At 33.8% G+C, this 18455-nt stretch overlaps 1 protein-coding gene across 1 annotated transcript; it reads left to right on the top strand.

The window, feature by feature from the left end:
• Positions 1–3694: 3694 nt before the first annotated feature.
• Positions 3695–7231, top strand: LOC132759444 (uncharacterized). Its single transcript, XM_060751212.1, has 2 exons — positions 3695–4160; positions 5348–7231. Exons 1-2 carry the CDS (start codon positions 4112–4114, stop codon positions 7150–7152), a joined length of 1854 nt encoding a protein of 617 aa, XP_060607195.1. The 5' UTR covers positions 3695–4111; the 3' UTR covers positions 7153–7231.
• Positions 7232–18455: the final 11224 nt, after the last annotated feature.

Genomic DNA, 18455 nt, shown 5'->3' with positions numbered 1-18455 from the left:
AGGTGAAAACTTGCAAATGATGAATTAAATGATTGCTAACCAAATAATAAATAATGCTATGATACCTACTGATTTTACATGTAGCTGCATCTCTTTTTTTGTTGTCTTTTAAAGTACACTTACTTTATGAAAAAAGCATAGTGTTGACCCAACTTGTGGTGGCTTTTGTTTATCTTTGGGTTTCTAAATTGATGGAAACCTTTTCATATTTTTGTTTAACTTTAGGAAATTACAAAAATGCAACTGACCTTTTATTATTCTAGTCCTATCTTGTTGAAAAATAGTCAAAATGTTTATCTCTATGAAATATCAGGTCATATATGAACATGAGTTATTTGGAGTTGCAATCTTGGTCAATAGTTTAAATTACAGAAAAAAAAACAGTATGCACACATTTAAGGCCACAGCTTTTGTTATATTTTGTCAAAAGATATCTTTTTAAAGTCTAGTCCAGGTTCAAAGTTTGATCTGTAAGTCAGTTTTAGGAAACAATGGGTTAGTCTCTAGAATAGATTTTGAAATAATTTCACACAGATATATCTTGAGCAACACTCTTTGTAAATTGTGTGAACTGCTTCTCTGTTCCCCTTTTTGACATATGTGAAACGATTATAGTCAGGTAGCCCTCTTGTTTCTGTTATTTTTTAATTTAGAGCAGTATTGAAGTAACGATATTTCTTTTATTCAGATTGTTCATCTGATGTCCATGTGTCTATACAAAATAAGCAAGATGACTTAGAAAGTACTATTACTGGTATACACATTGGTGGGACATCAGAATTTATGACTGTTACCAGCAAACAAAAGACGTTGTACCAACGTTGTACTGACGTTAGACCCTGACGTTGGGTAAACGTTGGCAGAAGGTTGGATATGAAAGTTTTTTAGACGTCAGAAACCGACGTCTATACAACGTCATAAAATGACCTTTATCCAACCTTTTCTGACCATAATCCAACCTTTTCTGACCATAATCCAACCTTTTCTGACCATTATTTGGACATAATCCAACCTTTTTCTGACCATAATCCAACCTTTTCTGACCATTATCTGACCATATGCCAACCTTATCTGACCAAAATTTCTGACCATGATTTAACCTCATTCAAAACTTTTTTGGAATATATGATTTTTTTCATTTTGAAGCTCTTTAATAGGGTTAATAAATAAGCATTCTTATGATTTTAGCAATTTATTTTATACTCGGAAGTACAAAACAAGTAATGTGGTACTATAACAAATGCAAGATTTACATAATATTTTTTGAAACTATTAAACTTGACGATATGTACTTTAATAACGCTTCAATGTATTAATTAAGCATGTTTTAGAAATAAGATAAACAAAATCCTTCTTGAATATTAACACTGACATTTTATATAGCAAACATCCATGCATGTGTTTTTTCTTATATCACCACTGAACTGCTCACTCTGAGTTTGGGATTTTTCAATCATCTATCCAACTCACTGATTGTATATTTGTCTTTGTATTTTATAACTGAATCTAGATCTGAATGTTGAATGGAACACTATTCTGAATATTTTGTTATAACTATAAATAGCAATGTTCATTTATCTTCATTAGTATTCTAGCTTCTTTTGTCCTCCTACACTATGTCGATCTGGGGCATACTTTAAGCGTATCATTACCGTCTCCCGCCTGAGATCTCATCACACTTTCTGAAATTTAAAAAAAATAAAAATAATCAGTTTACAAGTGCAAGAAATAAATTACTTTACATATTATAATTAAACGAAATTCTAACAAAACTCTCCAACTACTTAAAAAGATCTTATTATTTTTAATTTAGTTTAAAAACCATGTAGTTTTCGTGTACCTACTGTATGTATCTATTAATTTTGATAAAAAATGGCTTCGTGAATTTCATTATAAAATCAAGGGTAATAGATCACTGTATTTTCTATAATATTTTTGAAATATACCTGTCACAAAATCTTGGTAGGTTTTTCATTTTTCTTTTCCTCTAAATATTTCATCTTCCTCCTGAACTTTTTGACACATGTTGAATTACCATAATTTTCACAATCTGAAAGACGAAAATATAATCGTGTTAGAATTAAACATGTGGTGGGAAGGATATTTGTCTAGTACAATAGGCAAAATACAATTACTACTAATCTTAGTTAACTCATAAGCGCATGAAAAAACTGATATAACAAATACCAAAATGAAATTAATTCTACTCCCGCAAAAATTGATATTGTTATTTTTTTGTATTCAATGTACTTTGTACAAATGCTCATACAACATCAAAGAAATTCACATGTTACTGTCATTTTTATAGATATCATCTCTGCTCAGCATGATCTGGTCTGCTAAGTGTATATAGGACAGACTGGCTTAGTGTAAAAAACATTTTTATGATACGAGCATACAACTTGTTGATAAGCAGGTTAATTAACAAACTATTACTTTTTATTGATTTATAACTATGATAATGTGTTTTTCTGATTGATAATATGTTGTTTGATTACATTAATAAAAAGATAGCTAGTCAAATACAATGTGCTTTCAGATATATCTTACCAAAGTCGTATCATTTACATGTATCAAATGCCATGAATCATTATCATAATATAAGAAGCACATGGTATGCTAACAGTATGGGTAAAGTACTTCAATTAACGAGTAGTTTAACAACTACACAGATATCAAAATCAAGCTGCATCTGATACATGTGTAAATGACTGGCCCCTCATATAAGGGAACTTCATGTTGATAAGAAATAAGAGGAACTTTTATTTACCAGCATTTGAATAATAAGAGTCTTACGTACTGCATTTAACTTTTTATTGATTTCAATTGCTAGGATATTTCCTGGCATTGATTGTGCATTTATTTGGCATGGCGATATAGTGTGGGAAAAATGATCCGATTATACAGACTGTTCTATAGCAAAATGATAAAGTGTTCTTACGTGGAACAACAAAAATATTTATCTCGCGAAATCACGTTACATTAAGTTTTACCAGTCAAACATTTCAATGATCAAATAACCATCGAATCCATGCAAAACATGAGGTAAATTAGCATTGAAAAACAATATATAATGTTTGCCTACCTTTTCTCTTTTGATTGGAATATACAACTTTGTCTGTCAACCCGTCGTTTTTTTTGTCCGCCAATAACAATTGAATTTCAAATCCGATAAGTCGCAAATTCGAATTTACTAAATTATTTACCACTTAAAATGAAGCCCTCAAAATGATAACAGCTTCATTGTAAATTATATAAACACTTCTTAGACTAATTTCGAGGAGATAAGATATTATTTTAAACGAAAATAGAGCAAATATATTTCATACTGATCTTGCGGGGGACTATCCGTTTACAGAGCGCCAACCTATCGAATATCGTACGTTAGCCACCCACGTGATACTGTTTGTTTTGATGGAGAAAATAAATATATAATGTTCCCTTTCTAAACTTAAACTTAAAATTCTCGCTGTTTATGCTTTCATTTTATATATATATTGGTTCATAAAATTAAATTCACCTATTGTCAGATTACCGACCAAAACCCGACGCTCGAGTCGACGTCAAAATAAAACATCTGTTAGACGTCAGGGATTCAACGTCGATTTGACGGTGTATGAAGGTCACCGACGTCGCGACCAAAATTCAACGTTGATCCAACGTTGGGTCAACGTCGGGTGTTTGCTGGGTTACCTCTAATCCACCATCTGATGATGTCAGTGACTGTGACTGGAGCAATCAGGAAAGCTTGTCAGAAACAACAAGTGAAAGTGATATTTCAGCTGATGACTTGTCAAGTACAAATGCATCTGATGTAGAATGTTCATGCAAATCAGACTTTGAAAATGATGCGTTGGTGTTGCTTCAGTGTTTTAAGAAACACAAACTAACTGACACTGCTTGTCATGATATTCTTAAAACAATAAAACATGTAGTTCCAGCTGCAAAAGATAACCCTTTATTGTCATACAGAAAATTGCTGTCACATGTACCAGATACTAACTACAGGGAGGTTCAATATTGTCACAAATGTGAAAGCATTATTGATAGAAATAATGATCAAAATCTTCAGTGCAGAACTCCAAACTGCTTTGGTGCTGTGAAGAGCTTCATGTTAGCTGATTTAGAAGGATTGTTAAGGAAACTACTATATGTTCCAGGTAATTGAATTTTATGATCTTATTTCACCACTAGTTTTTTTATGCTCCCGAAGGGCGGCATATAGAAATCGCACACTAGATATTTGGTGTGTAACATCCTTCAGTATACCTCTACCAAGTTTGTTTAAATTATGGCCCTAGGGTCAATATTGGTGCCGCCCCAGGGGTCACTTGATTTTACATAGACATATAGGAAAACTTTAAAAAAAAATTCTTGTCATAAACTATTTGGCCTACAGCTTAGGTATTTGGTATGTAGCATCATCTAGTGAACCTCTCCCAAGATTGTTCAAATTATGGCCCCAGGGTCAATACAGGCCCTGCCCCGGGGGTCACTTGATTTTACATAGACTTATATAGGAAAACTTTTAAAAAATCAAGCTGAAAAAAAGATACTATGCACTTTACCATAAAAAAATCAAGCATAAAAAAGATACTAAGCACAACTAGATTTGTTCACAAACAATCATCAAGCAAAAATCATTGTGATGGAGGTATAAAAATGGTAAATGTTTATGCTTACCGGTATAATGATTCAATAAAACTAAGCTGGTTAAGAAGATATGTGAATACAAATAATAATCTATTTTGCTATATAACATAGACAAACTTTTCTGTACACTGAATACATCTGAACGGTTTTGGAGATTAAGCGTGGACAAGGTTATTTTACTTGAAAATTGATAGTTAAGGGAGCATAACTTTGCAAAAAAAAAATTCAGGCTTAAACAAGATTGCATTTGTGAACAAGAGGGCCCAGAGGACCCTAGATCGCTCACCTGAGAAATAGGTCAAAAGGTCAAAGTGGAGCCCTGGAGAGCACAATTTGAAAACAAGGGACAGCTTAATCTGAACAATTTTTGTACACTGTCACCAAGGAAATTGTTGTGTAAAATTATTTCAGAATTGAACCAGTGGTTTAGATGTTGGTGTTTTCTAATTCTAGCTCTGACCCTTAGAGTCATAATTTGAACAATCTTGGTAGAGGTCCACTACAGGATGCTTCATACCAAATAACTAAGCTCTAGGCCAAATATTTTCTGACAAGAAGATTTGAACCCATGCTAGAGAGGTCACTAGATCAGAAGTCGGCAAATTTTTGAAGGTTTTTTATGTAAGTTGTTTTAGAATGAGAATAAAATTTAGTATGTGCCATGTCAGTAACATAGTTTTATTCTCTATTGTAGGAATATTAGAAGATATCATGAAGACTTTGAAAGATATTAAACAAAGTATGACATGTGATACTATTAGTGACATATATAGTGGCGAGATATACAAAAAACAATTTGTGAATGAAAATACAAGAGATATTCAGCTTACTTGCATTCTAAATACTGATGGGGTTAACTTGTACAAATCATCTAAAGTAGAACTTTGGCCAGTTTATCTTGCAATTAATGAGTTGCATGCCTCTCACCGATTTTCAAGAGAAAACATTCTTTTAATTGCATTATGGCAAGGCAAAGGAAAGCCACCTTTCAAGATTTACTTTGAACAGATTATTGAAGAAATCAATACTCTGACAGAGAAAGGTCTTCAGATGGACTGTGGTGAAGAAAATTGGAATGTTTACATGAATGTGATTGGTATTACTTTAGACTTGCCTGCAAAGGCTGGTGTCTTAAATATGACACAGTTTAATGGCTTAGAGGCTTGTATTACTTGTGAGGAACCAGGTTTAGTAGTTCGCCAGGGTCGAGGACACAGCAGGTGCTATCCATATAGACCAACAAGTTCTCGTTTCCCCGAACGGTCAGTGGAAGGTGTACTTGAATCAATGGAAAGTGCAACAGTAAGAAATCGGCAAAAGGGATTCAAAGGAATGTCTGGAATAGCTCGACTGTTAAAGTTTGAATTAGTGTATGGTATAGTACCTGACTATATGCATTGTGTCTTATTAGGAATTGTTAAAACTATTTTAAGTAAGTGGTTTTCCCCAACTCAATCTGGAAATGACTACTTTGTGGGCAAACACCTTAAGCAGATAAATGAGAGACTTCTTCAAATACAACCACCTCACTATATTGAACGTCTACCTAGGGACATTGAAAAACACTATGCAAACTACAAAGCTACAGAACTCCAAGCATTCTTACTGTTTTATGCATTACCTTGTCTTACTGGTATTCAAAAGGAAAATTTCTTGCAGCATTTAGCTTTACTTTCAGAAGCTATTTTCATCTTGCTTGGTGATAGTTTAACACAAAATTGCTTGGAAAGAAGTGAATTATTACTGGGGCAGTTCTATTCTCAGTTCAGTGAGTTATATGGGGAGGGATCATGTGGACTTAATGTCCATAATGCATGTGCTCATTTGCCAATGTATGTTAGGAAGTTAGGGCCAGTTTGGGCATGGAGTTGCTTTGGGTTTGAAGATGCCAATGCAAATATTTTGCAATCAGTTCATGGCACTGGTGATGTGGTCAAACAGGCTCTACGTAAACAAGAAACTGCGCTGTATGTCCGTTCATCAAATAAGATTCAGTTGAAGTCACTAAAACATCTTAAGGTCTCTCATCAGGCACAAAATTGTGCAATCATTGGATCTTTGAAATCAGTGTGCAGTAACTTACCTGATTATGTTTATGAAGCCCTAGGTGTTGAAAGTTGTGTAAATCTTAAAAAGGTTTTAAGAATTTTTGTTAACAATAAAACATTTTACAGTTTTGCTTATTCAAGGATGAAGAAGAGAAATAGCTACACTGTTTTGTATTCAGAAGACGAAATTGGTCAAATTCAGTATTTTGTTTTGAACCTCGAGTTCAATTTAGTTTATGCAGTTATCAGTAAAATGAATGAATGTGTTAATAGTTGGCTTAGCAATTTTCAAGGGGCAAAACATCTGAAATGTGTAGTGAAGACAAATTGTCATAGGGTTGTATATGTTGATCAGCTGAAAGCAACTTTGATTTATATGAAATCACCTACTGGAGACTGTGGTGTTATTGCAAGACTACCAAACACTCTAGGTCATGCCATTTTCAAATAAGGAAATGTATACTGTTAGGAATGTGACCATCAAATGATCATTCTAGCTCATGTTATTGTGTAAGGCTCTTTATTGGTCTGTTGTACCTTTTTTCCTTATTAGCTCACCTGTCACATAATGACAGGATGAGCTTTTGTGATCCCATGATGTCCGTCTTACTGCATCCGTCCACAATTTACTTAAACAACATCTCCTCATTAACAGTGTGGCCAAGTTTAATGAAACTTTGCAGGAGTGTTCCTTGCATGAAGCTCTACCAAAGTTGTTCAAAGAATTCCATTCCATGCAGAACTCTGGCTGCCATGGCAACCGAAAGAATAATCTTTGAAAATCTTCTTGCCAAAAATATATTTGGTATTTATCATCATCTGGAGTTCCTCTACAAAGATTGTTAAAGTCATGACCCCTTGGATCAAACTTACCTTGACACAGGGGTCACCTGATTTTACATAGAGTTATATAGGGACATCTTTAAAAATCCTCTTCTTAAGAACCACAAGGCCCAGAGATTAGGTATTTTGCATGTAGCATTGTCTAGTGAACCTCTACAAGTGAGCCAAGATTGTTCAAATCATGTTAAACATGTATGCACCCTATCGGAAGCCAATTAGTCATGTAGCCAGGTCATTGTGACCAACTCCTAAAATCAATAAGGTTTATTTACTGGTCAAATCTATAGGGGTTATCTACTGGTCATGACTCAGTCACTAGGTCATTGTGACTGTGAAATTTGTGCACAGAAATTTCATGATAAAGTTATTACAAACCTTACCAAATACCAAAAATCTATAGGGGTCATCTAATGGCCAAGACCAATGCACCTAGATATACTCAGTTAAATTTAATGGATATTTGCACAATATAAATGTACTCAGATTAAATGTTCCTGAATTATTCATGAAGTTCTTCATTAATTTGTACAAGAATTTGTATAGAATTGTTGAGGAATATTGATATTCTTAGTAAATTCTTGAGCTATTCATTAAAAATATATCATGAGTAATTCATGAAGTGTTTAATTCTGCTTGATACCTTCATGAAGTTAACAATTCTCACTTCATGAATAAAACTTCATGAAGAAGGATGAAGAAGAAATCCAGAATAGTTCATGAATAATTCATAAAAGTAATGAAAAATTCATGACTTCATGAAGTCTACTTCGTAGGGGATATTTCCCTAATCCCTGTAAAAGAGAGAGAAAAATTATACATCATTTTATTGTTTATAACTACTGTAATTATACTGTTATAAAGCCCACAAATATAAAATTTATACCACTGGAAAGATAATTCAAATCTCTACAAATCTTACATTGACATATATATTGTCAAACTTGTAATTAAACCATTTCACATTAGTTAAAACACATAAGTAGCCTAATCTATCTGAAACAATGGAGAAAAAAACACCATCAAGTATATAGTTTATTACTTTATAACTCATGTAGACATATTTGTATAAACCCAACAAATATGATATTTATACCATTGGAAAGGTATTTCAATTCTCTACAAACTTTTTATTGATACAAAAATTGTCAAAACACAACTTAATACTTTATTTTCCAGTTAAAGTATATAGGTATCTAATTTGACCAATTTTACCTACGTATAATTTATCATACCCTATATGGAGATAGTGTGTGACTCCTTATCAGTAGGATATTGATTATTGATTATCTATCTGGCTACTGTATTATGGGGTGTAAAGCAGTAAATTAAGGGGGCTGTATCAGGGAAAAGGTTAAAGAAAACTCAAATTTTTACACAAAATACGTTGTTTCATAATTTTAGGAAACAGATATTTGCACATCAAAAATATTAAGTTGGCTGACATCTGATCTTAATTTCTATAAAATATTCAAGTTTGTAATTGTGCCATAAAGTAAAACAATATATATATTATTTGTACAAAAATATTGTTCAAAAGTAATGGATATTCTTATCATTTAATATTTTATAGATAGTTGATATATTCATTATTTGTTCCATTATATTTATTCCATTACATTCATTATTTCTTCATTTTTTCTGTATATTCTGTTTGTCATCAATGTTTGTATACATAAATAAATCAACTTACTTTATTGTATCAAATAACAAAATCTGGGAGATCCCTATATATAAAGCAATGAAAACATCAATATTATATGAAAAGAGAAAACTTGATTTCATTGATTGTTTAAAAGAGTTAATTAATGAGAAATGGGGGGGGGGTCAAAAAGCCGTCAAAACACGTCTACATGAAGTAAAAGGTTAATTGACTGAAAGACAGAAATCCGTCAATATAGATTGCTTTTGTTGCTCAGTTTGTCCTAATTATAGATTGCCTTAAGTTTGTCCCAATTATAAGATCTATCCATAACTCCTATTTCATGTTTTATTTTTTGTTCACTTCTCATTTTATGTAAGAAAGCCTTGATTATATAATATGTTAAAATTGACACAATGATAAATAACTTATTTCACATCTGATAATTTGGACTTTGATTGGTATGCACCATGCATGTTAAATTAAATTTGAAATTTAAAATTTTATAAAATGTATGGGTATTTTTTTTTTTTAGCTCACCTGAGCATATGCTCAGGGTGAGCTATTAGGATCACTCTTCGTCCGTCGTCTGTCGTCCGTCGTATGTCGTACGTCGTCCGTTGTCCGTTCACACTTTTCAAACGACATCTCCTCTGAAACCATAAGGCAGATCATAATGAAACTTCACAGGGATGTTCCTTGTGTGAAGCCTTAACAAAGTTGTTCAAAGAATTCCATTTCATGCAGAACTCTGGTTGCCATGGCAACCAAAAGAAAAAACTTTAAACATCTTCTTCTAAAAAACCCAAAGAGCTAGAGCTTAGATATTTGGAATGAAACATCTTCTAGTGAGTGTCTACCAAGATTGTTCAAATAAAAGCCCTGGGGTCAAAATTGGCCCCGCCCCAGGGGGTCATTGATTTTCCCTATATGCATATAGTAAAAACTTTAAAAAATCTTCTTTTAAAGAACCCAGAGCTAGACCTAAGATATTAAGCATGAAACATCTTCTAATGAGTGTCTACCAAGATTGTTCAAATCAAAGCCCTGGGGTCAAAATTGGCCCCGCCCCAGGGGGTCATTGATTTTCCCTATATGCATATAGTAAAAACTTAAAAATCTTCTATTAAAGAACCCTAAGAGCTAGAGCTAAGATATTTAGCATGAAACATGTTCTAATGGGTGTCTACCAAGTTTGTTCAAATAAAAGCCCTTGGGTTAAAATTGGCCCTGCCAGGGGGAGGGGGGGGGGGGGCAAAAGTCATTGTTTTTCATTATTTGTGTATAGTAAAAACTTAACATCATGAAACATCTTCTAATGAGTGTCTACCAAGATTGTTCAAATCAAAGCCCTGGGGTCAAAATTGGCCCCGCCCCAGGGGGTCATTGATTTTCCCTATATGCATATAGTAAAAACTTAAAAAAATCTTCTTCTAAAAAACCCAAAGAGCTAGAGCTTAGATATTTTGCATGAAACATGTTCTAATGGATGTCAACCAAGTTTGTTCAAATAAAAGCCCTTGGGTCAAAATTGGCCCCGCCTCAGGGGGTCATTGATTTTCCCTATATGCATATAGTAAAAACTTAAAAAAATTTATCTTAAAGAACCCTAAGAGCTAGAGCTAAGATATTAAGCATGAAACATCTTCTAATCAGTGTCTACCAAGTTTGTTCAAATAAAAGCCCTGGGGTCAAAATTGGCCCCGCCATAGGGGGTCATTGATTTTCCCTATATGCATATAGTAAAAACTTAAAAAAATCTTCTTTTAAAGAACCCAAAGAGCTAGAGCTAAGATATTTAGCATGAAACATCTTCTAATGAGTGTCTACCAAGTTTGTTCAAATAAAAGCCCTGGGGTCAAAATTGGCCCAGCCCCAGGGGCATTGATTTTCCCTATATACATGTAGTAAAAACTTAAAAATCTTCTTTTAAAGAACCCAAAGAGCTAGAGCTAAGATATTTAGCATGACACATCTTCTAATGGGTGTCTACCAAATTTGTTCAAATAAAAGCCATGGGGTCAAAATTGGCCCCGCCCCAGGGGTCATTGATTTTCCCTATATTGCATATAGTACTTAAAAATCTTCTTTTAAAGAACCCAAAGAGCTAGAGCTAAGATATTTAGCATGAAACATGTTCTAATGGGTGTCTACCAAGTTTGTTCAAATAAAAGCCCTTGGGTTAAAATTGGCCCTGCCAGGGGGAGGGGGGGGCAAAAGTCATTGTTTTTCATTATTTGTGTATAGTAAAAACTTAACATCATGAAACATCTTCTAATGGGTGTCTTCCAAGTTTGTTCAAGTAAAAGCCCTTTGGTTTAAACTGGCCCCGCCCTGGGGGCCTATGTACAGGTGAGCGACCCCAGGGCCATCATGGCCCTCTTGTTTTAATTCCATTCTCAGTTGTTTGAATGCATCAGATTTCAAGTGTTACCCCTTTTCTGATTTATCATGCTATCTTTTCCCCTTCAGAAAGCCTCTAGTTAAAGATCACTGTTTTGTTGGTAAGTTGATAAATATGTGCAGTTATTTTATAAATGTAGTCTAAGAGTTTATTCAAGAAACTCCTTTACAAATTAGTATACTGACTTGGATTTTGATAGGTTACTTGGTTGCTGTCATTTAGTATAGGATATCGACCTAGTACGAGGTCTTTCTGTTTAGGAAAGACCTGCTCATGAATTTCATGTGACACTGAGAGTGCATAGCGCTCGAGGTGTTTCATGAAATGGTGACCAGGTCTTTCCTAAACAGAAAGATCGATGTACGAGGCCGATATCCAACTTACACACCGTAAAACTATATTGGCTTGAGCAATTGGCTGATCCAAGCAATTGATGTAATGCACAAATATTATCTTTAACACACCGCATATACTGGTAGGCTTTTATCAACGTTCTGCTTAAATACAAATAAATATATATTACATTTAACTTTGCTTTTCCATAACCCACAGTCTGTAGAGGCTTATGGTCCTCGGCCAATTTATCCAAAATCAGTAGAGTCCAATTGCCCTCAGTCTGCAAAGCCCCTCCCTAATGAACAACAGAAACAGCCTCAAAGTATAAATGAGAATTCAAAGATTCCAAATTCTGAGTCTGTAAATAAATTCATTAGGCCAAAACGTATATTTAAAGTCTGTAGGTACAAAGGTGAAAGGTGGTTTAGATGTTATATAGAAGGGTGCAAGTATTCAAAGTGGTATCGTGAATGTGAAATTGACCCAGATTTCCTTTGTGAATATTGGGAATCTTATACGAAATCAGGTCGCAGACGCAAGCGAAAAGACAAATCGCTTGTGTTTTGGAGAAAGAAACAACCAGAAGAATAAGTCAATCTGTTATCAGCATGCTTGCTTGAATTTGTCGCCAAGTTACTTTAGGCTGGATCCTCTAAATTCTAAATTCTTTTTCTGACAGTGATGTTGTTGTAGAGTATTTTGGCCAAATATTCTACTTTATAGCAACTCACTATCAGTCATTTTTTTGTTTTTAAGACAAATTCATGTTGAAAGCGTTCTTGATTCATTTTGCCTGTTTTTTGTGTTGTGCCCATTTCTCCAACGCCCTCCTCAAACTATATATGAATTTATTCTTAAATGGTAAATACAGAATTATATTTCACTCATGATAACAAAATACATCAATATTCCTCCACTTGAATCTTGCTACCAAAATAACATACCATAATATCACATGTGCTCTCACTACAGCAATTGGAGCTTGAACCTCACTTAAATACTACCTAAAACCTAGTCTTAATCTTGTACCACTTGCCAGATTTTGTTCAACAGTCAATGTTGAGGTGTGCTTTTAAGTTCTATATGTAATTTAACAAAACTTTGTTTAAAACTGCACATTGACATTATTAAATGTTATGTTCTAGCAAATTATGTTAAATACTTTAACTAAAAGAACAAAACAATTTTTGAGCAGTGTATTTGTACAACATTTAACTAGATTTCTTATAGTTATGTTTATAACAAACATTTAGTGGGTACCTGTCTCCAGTATATTTAACATTTATGTCCCTTAAAGTTGTGTGAAGCATGGTGATTCCTATAAACTTTTGTGTTGAAAGTATTATATGTTTACAACATTTGTTATAATGCATGTATCATTCTTATGCGATACTTTGGACGTAATAAATTTGTTATTAATTAATAATATTTACTGTCTTCGCCATTTCAAGGCAAAAACGACTCTGACCTATATAGGTACCGCCCCGGGCTCATGGTCGGCCCAGTTGCTTGCTTGCATAGAAACTCCTCATAAAATTCCATTTAAAATAATAACCAAAAAAAGCTTAATGTGCAATTTGTCAATAATAAAAGTGAAGAAGTCTGTAATGGAAGGTATGCTAAAGAATTTATGAATAATTATGTTGATAGTATTTTGTATAAGACAGACATTTGCCCAGACAGTTGCCCCCCTTTTTTTGCTGTTGCAACTTGTCAGAGGTCATCTCGTGTATAGATTTTTTGTATGCCAATGGAAACATTATAGTTCATTTATTTATGGATGCTATTTTGATTTTCACAAATTTGCGCGAGAGTTTTTGTGTATTTATGAAATTTAGACATCAGGCGATGAATTTTGGTAGCAAACAATTTAACAATTAAATAATTTAACATTTTAAAACAGGCAGTGGGGCAAATGTCCACTCCTTCCAAAGATATGCGGAGGCAAATGACCGCCACTGCAAAAAGGGGGCATTAACATGAGACGTCAACTGTCCGGAGGGCAATGTCTGGATACACAGCAGACCACGAAAGACTTACATTATGTATATTGTTGGCAAGTGTGAGATACATGAACCAAAACTATATTTCATATAACAGATTATAAAATGTTCTAGAATAAAATATGATCGTTCATCATATAAATTTTTTATACTAAACATATAAATTTATTAACATTTCTTTTTCAAGAATTTTTTAATGATATCCGAATAATACATTTTTGTCGTTTCTATCGATATTTGAAATACTAATGGAAGATGTGCCCATTGAAGACCAATCCAGATTAAGAACTTGTAAATTTGCATGTCACTATAAGCAAATTTGTTTGGATTTTATCAATACAAAATTCCTTTAAAGTTGTTGTGTAGAATTCTTTAAAACTAAGCCCTAGCTTCGAAGGTTTTCAAGGGAAATCAGTTTGGATTTTTCTCCGGTTTAATAAAAAAACAGGATAAAGCCTAACACAAAGAGAGGGGGTGGGGATTTAACAATCTGGTTGATCTGGCGGATGGGAATGCTTCCAGGGACTTTCTATTAACTGTGTTTTATTTTTGATTGCATTTCATGTTTACTATGTCTGCACATAGACAGGTCTAGTTGTTTCATGTGTTTTTCATGACCGGGTCTGTCTGACCAGAACAGTGCAAAAGATAGACCTCATAACGGACTTTCTTTTGTTTAAACAGGTCTATCCGAAAAAATATAGACCTGTCACAAACAATAGAGGAGGTGTGTAATAGTGGTTGTCAAGACTGCTTGAATGTAACGCATCAAGTCTCACTGTAATAATTACCTTATAATTAATAAACTTACTTGCTTAAATCTAATTATTTTTATTCTAGTTATTTTCATAAATGAAGCAAGTACAAAGGGAAGTAAAAATTGCTAAGAAAACTAGAAATGTGTCCATAGGACACGGGTGCCCCCACCGCGCCACTGTTCTGTCAATCTTAAGACTCTAGGTCAATATTTTTTAAAAACTAAAAATCTTTTACTAAGTGAAGGGCAAGAACTTTACAAATACTGAATAAATCCACAAGCAAACCCCAAGGTGCATAAGTACACATGCTGACCAACATTCTTGTTAACTTTCAGGCCTACAAGTGAAATACTTTTTGAGCTATGCAAGACAAGTTTAAAATTGCAAATTTATACTACTAGTCAAGGGCAATAACTCAAACAAAACGGAAAAAAATCCACATGCAAAGTCCCACAGTGATGTGAATCATTATTCCTGTAATTTAGTGATGTTGATCATTATTCCTGTAAAGTTGGTTGATTCTAACTCAAGCACTCAAGGAACAAATAACAACATAATGAAAAGGTTTTTACTAAGTCAAGGGAAATAACTCTACAAATACTGGATAAATCCAAAAGCGAAACCCAAGGTGCAAAACTAAATATGCTGAGCAACCTTCCCGTAAGGTTTAATGACTCTATGTCAAATCCTTTTTGAATTACATGCGACAAAAGTTGAAAATTGCAAAAAAATTCTAAGTCAAGGGCAATAACTCTAAAAATACTAAATAAATCCAGACGAAAATACCCAGGTGCACAACTACACATGCTGATCAACATTCCTGTAAAGTTTCATGACTCTAGGTCAAATACTTTTTGAGTTACGTGTGCACAAGTTGAAAATTGCAAAATTTTACTAAGTCAAGGGTGATAACTCTAAAAATACTAAAAATATCCACACGAAAATACCCAGGTGCACAACTTCACATGCTGATCAACATTCCTGTAAAGTTTCATAACTCTAGGTCAAATAATTTTTGAGTTACGTGCAACACAAAAGAGAACGGATGGACGGACGGACAAGGGTAAATCTAAATGCCCGCCACTAAAGTGGGGGCACAAGAACCCAAAAGCTTTGACAGGGATAATTAAAACTGTCTAAAAATGTACAATCTCAGGTAATATCAAGTTATATATTCATAAGGCACTTAAAGCCAATATAACCACATGTTTCTAGACTTCAATCATATTTAATTTTTATGAAGCCATCCTTCATTTTCAAAATAGTCCTGAAAGGTGTTTTGGTTGTTTTAAACCCCATTTTTGGGAGTAGATTGCTTTGTTACCTGTAGGTCAGGTAAGTCTGATGACTAAACTGTTTCCAATCAATAACTAAAGAGAACTTTATACAAGGTATGGTGACCCTATTTTTTTTGGGGTCACTAGGTAAAAGATCAAGGTCACATTGATCTGTCATATCAAAACAGTTTCCGACCAATAACTCAACAACCCATGGGCCCTTGGTCTTCAAACTATACTGGTGCATCAGTCTTCGCCAGTAGATGACCCCTATTGTTTTTTGGGTTAAAGGTGAAGGTTACATTTACTTTGAATGTCAAAATAGTTTCCAACTCAGGGGTGTGGAATTTATATGTCCGACTTGCCCGACTCGGAACTTTTTGCCGGCGGACAAGTAGATTTTAACTTGGCACTTGTCCACGGACAAGTGTAATTCTGAGTCTGAAAAAAAAAACATAATGTCGAAATTCTAACTGTATTTTATCGCCAATGTTTAATCCGTGTTTGAAATGCATGAATTTTATTTGTACACCATCTCCAACAGCACAAATAAATAGATACTATATACAATGCTATTTCACTTTGTACAAGGCCTATAGATTGCTTCTATTACAAAACAAGCTTGGCGATTGGTCGTATCGAGGCAACTGAATGTTTTGATAAAAAATAAACAATTTTGTGTTAGGTTTGAAAATATTCTTAAAAACATAAATCAAATGTGTAGAGAGGCCTGGTTAACTGATTTTTACTTTTACTTTGTGGATATGACTACGGTCCTTTATGTAGAGAAATCATTAATAGGAAGGATACTTACATGGCATCAAATGTTGCCCAAACGTGCCAATTGCATATTCAAAAACAAGTTTTAGCAAAACCCCAGTAAACAAGGACCTATTGGTAAAATAAAGTCCTATAAAAAACCCTGTTTTTCACTATTTATTTGGACAAGTGAATTTAGCTGTGGACAAGTAGAAATTTTAGTCCAACTTGTCCTTGGGCAAGTGGAAAAAATCCAAAATTCAACACCCCTGCAACTAATAACTTGACAGCTCATGGTACCTAATACTTTATAACGTTCTGTGTGGAAGGGGGAGGGGGGTGGCATACATGTTTTACAAAGTGGCATACATGTTTTACAAACATATCTTGTTTTTCGTAGTCATAACTTGTTCTTATATATAAAGCACACACAAGTTGTGCATGTAATTTTAAATATACAAGTATCATATCGAATGATTTCCTACAAAACAATGTTTAAATTTTTTTAATCTTTTACGAAGTTCAAACAATACAGAATTTTAAAGCAGAATTTTGCAAACTTTTGGCATGCAGATATATCATATATAACATTTGGATTACTTTTTACAATGAAAGGCCTATAGCTGCTCACCAACATAGGCCTAGGTGATTTTGTAGAAGTATTTCAGTCACATGTCGGCAGTCAGTTTTTGACTTTTTGGATTCTTATTTAAATATTAAACTATTAGCCTATTCTCCATAAGTAACTGTCCATGAGTCACTTTGACCATTGGTAGGGAGCCAGCTATGGCCTTGCGGCATATAAACAATCTTTGATCATATGTTACAGAGAACACAATACTGCAACCAAGATTCAATCACACACCCATTTTATTTTTTTTTTAAGTAATGTATCTCTGGTGAGTGAACACAGCAGAACACAGTCCTTCATTTTGTTTTGTTTGTTGTTATTACATGTATTAATGTTTTTTCTTTTCTTTCAGTCATTTCAGCTCCAGTTTTATAATAAATGCTTCTAGCATATTAAAATCGCAATGTCTGTCTGTCTGTCTGTGCATCTCCACTTACTTAGCATTTGTGTCTAGACAGTAACTTTGTCACACATTGAAGTATTTTAAAATACTTTTGCTAAATGCCAACCACATCATGATGATGTGTCCCATCTAAGACTAATGTCCCTACCTCTAAGGTCAAGGTCATGCTTACAGTTTCAAGGTTCACATTCTCACAAGAGTTTCAAGGTATACACATTTGTGTCCGGCCAATAATTTTGTCATGCTTTAAAGGATTTAAAAATAACACGGCATAATTGTCTACCACATTACGTCCCTACCTCCAAGGTCAAGGTCACACTGATAGTTTGAAGTTACTCTTACAAGAAGAGTTTGAAAGTAAACATTTGTGTCCAGACTATAACTTTGTCACGCATTGAAGGATTTTAAAATACCTAAGCACAAATGTCTACCTCATCAAGACAGTGTATCATGTTTTATTTTAAAACCTAAAATATCAAGGTCACACTGAGTGAAGGTACACATTCCTGTCTATCAAGCATTGAAGAATTTTACAATATCTTGGCACAAATGTCAACCACATCATGATGTGTTGTGTCTAAGACCTATGTCCCTTCCTCAAAGATCAAGGTCATAATTCCAGTTTGAAGGTTCAAATCGTCACAGAGTTTAAAGATATACTATGCTCAAATTTGATTTTTAAAAATGTTAATAATTGCTAC

Source organism: Ruditapes philippinarum, unplaced genomic scaffold (assembly GCF_026571515.1).
Source record: "Ruditapes philippinarum isolate M1 unplaced genomic scaffold, ASM2657151v2 ctg725_1_1_1_1, whole genome shotgun sequence".
NCBI lineage: Eukaryota > Metazoa > Mollusca > Bivalvia > Venerida > Veneridae > Ruditapes > Ruditapes philippinarum.
The sequence above is the reverse complement of the archived record's forward strand: the minus strand, read 5'-3'. Positions and strand labels throughout refer to the sequence as shown.

Coding starts and splice junctions, on each gene's coding strand:
- LOC132759444 (XM_060751212.1), top strand. CDS start 4,112: ATGTTAGCTGATTTAGAAGGATTGTTAAGGAAACTACTATATGTTCCA. Junction 4,161..5,347: donor GAAACTACTATATGTTCCAG/GTAATTGAATTT, acceptor TCTCTATTGTAG/GAATATTAGAAGATATCATG.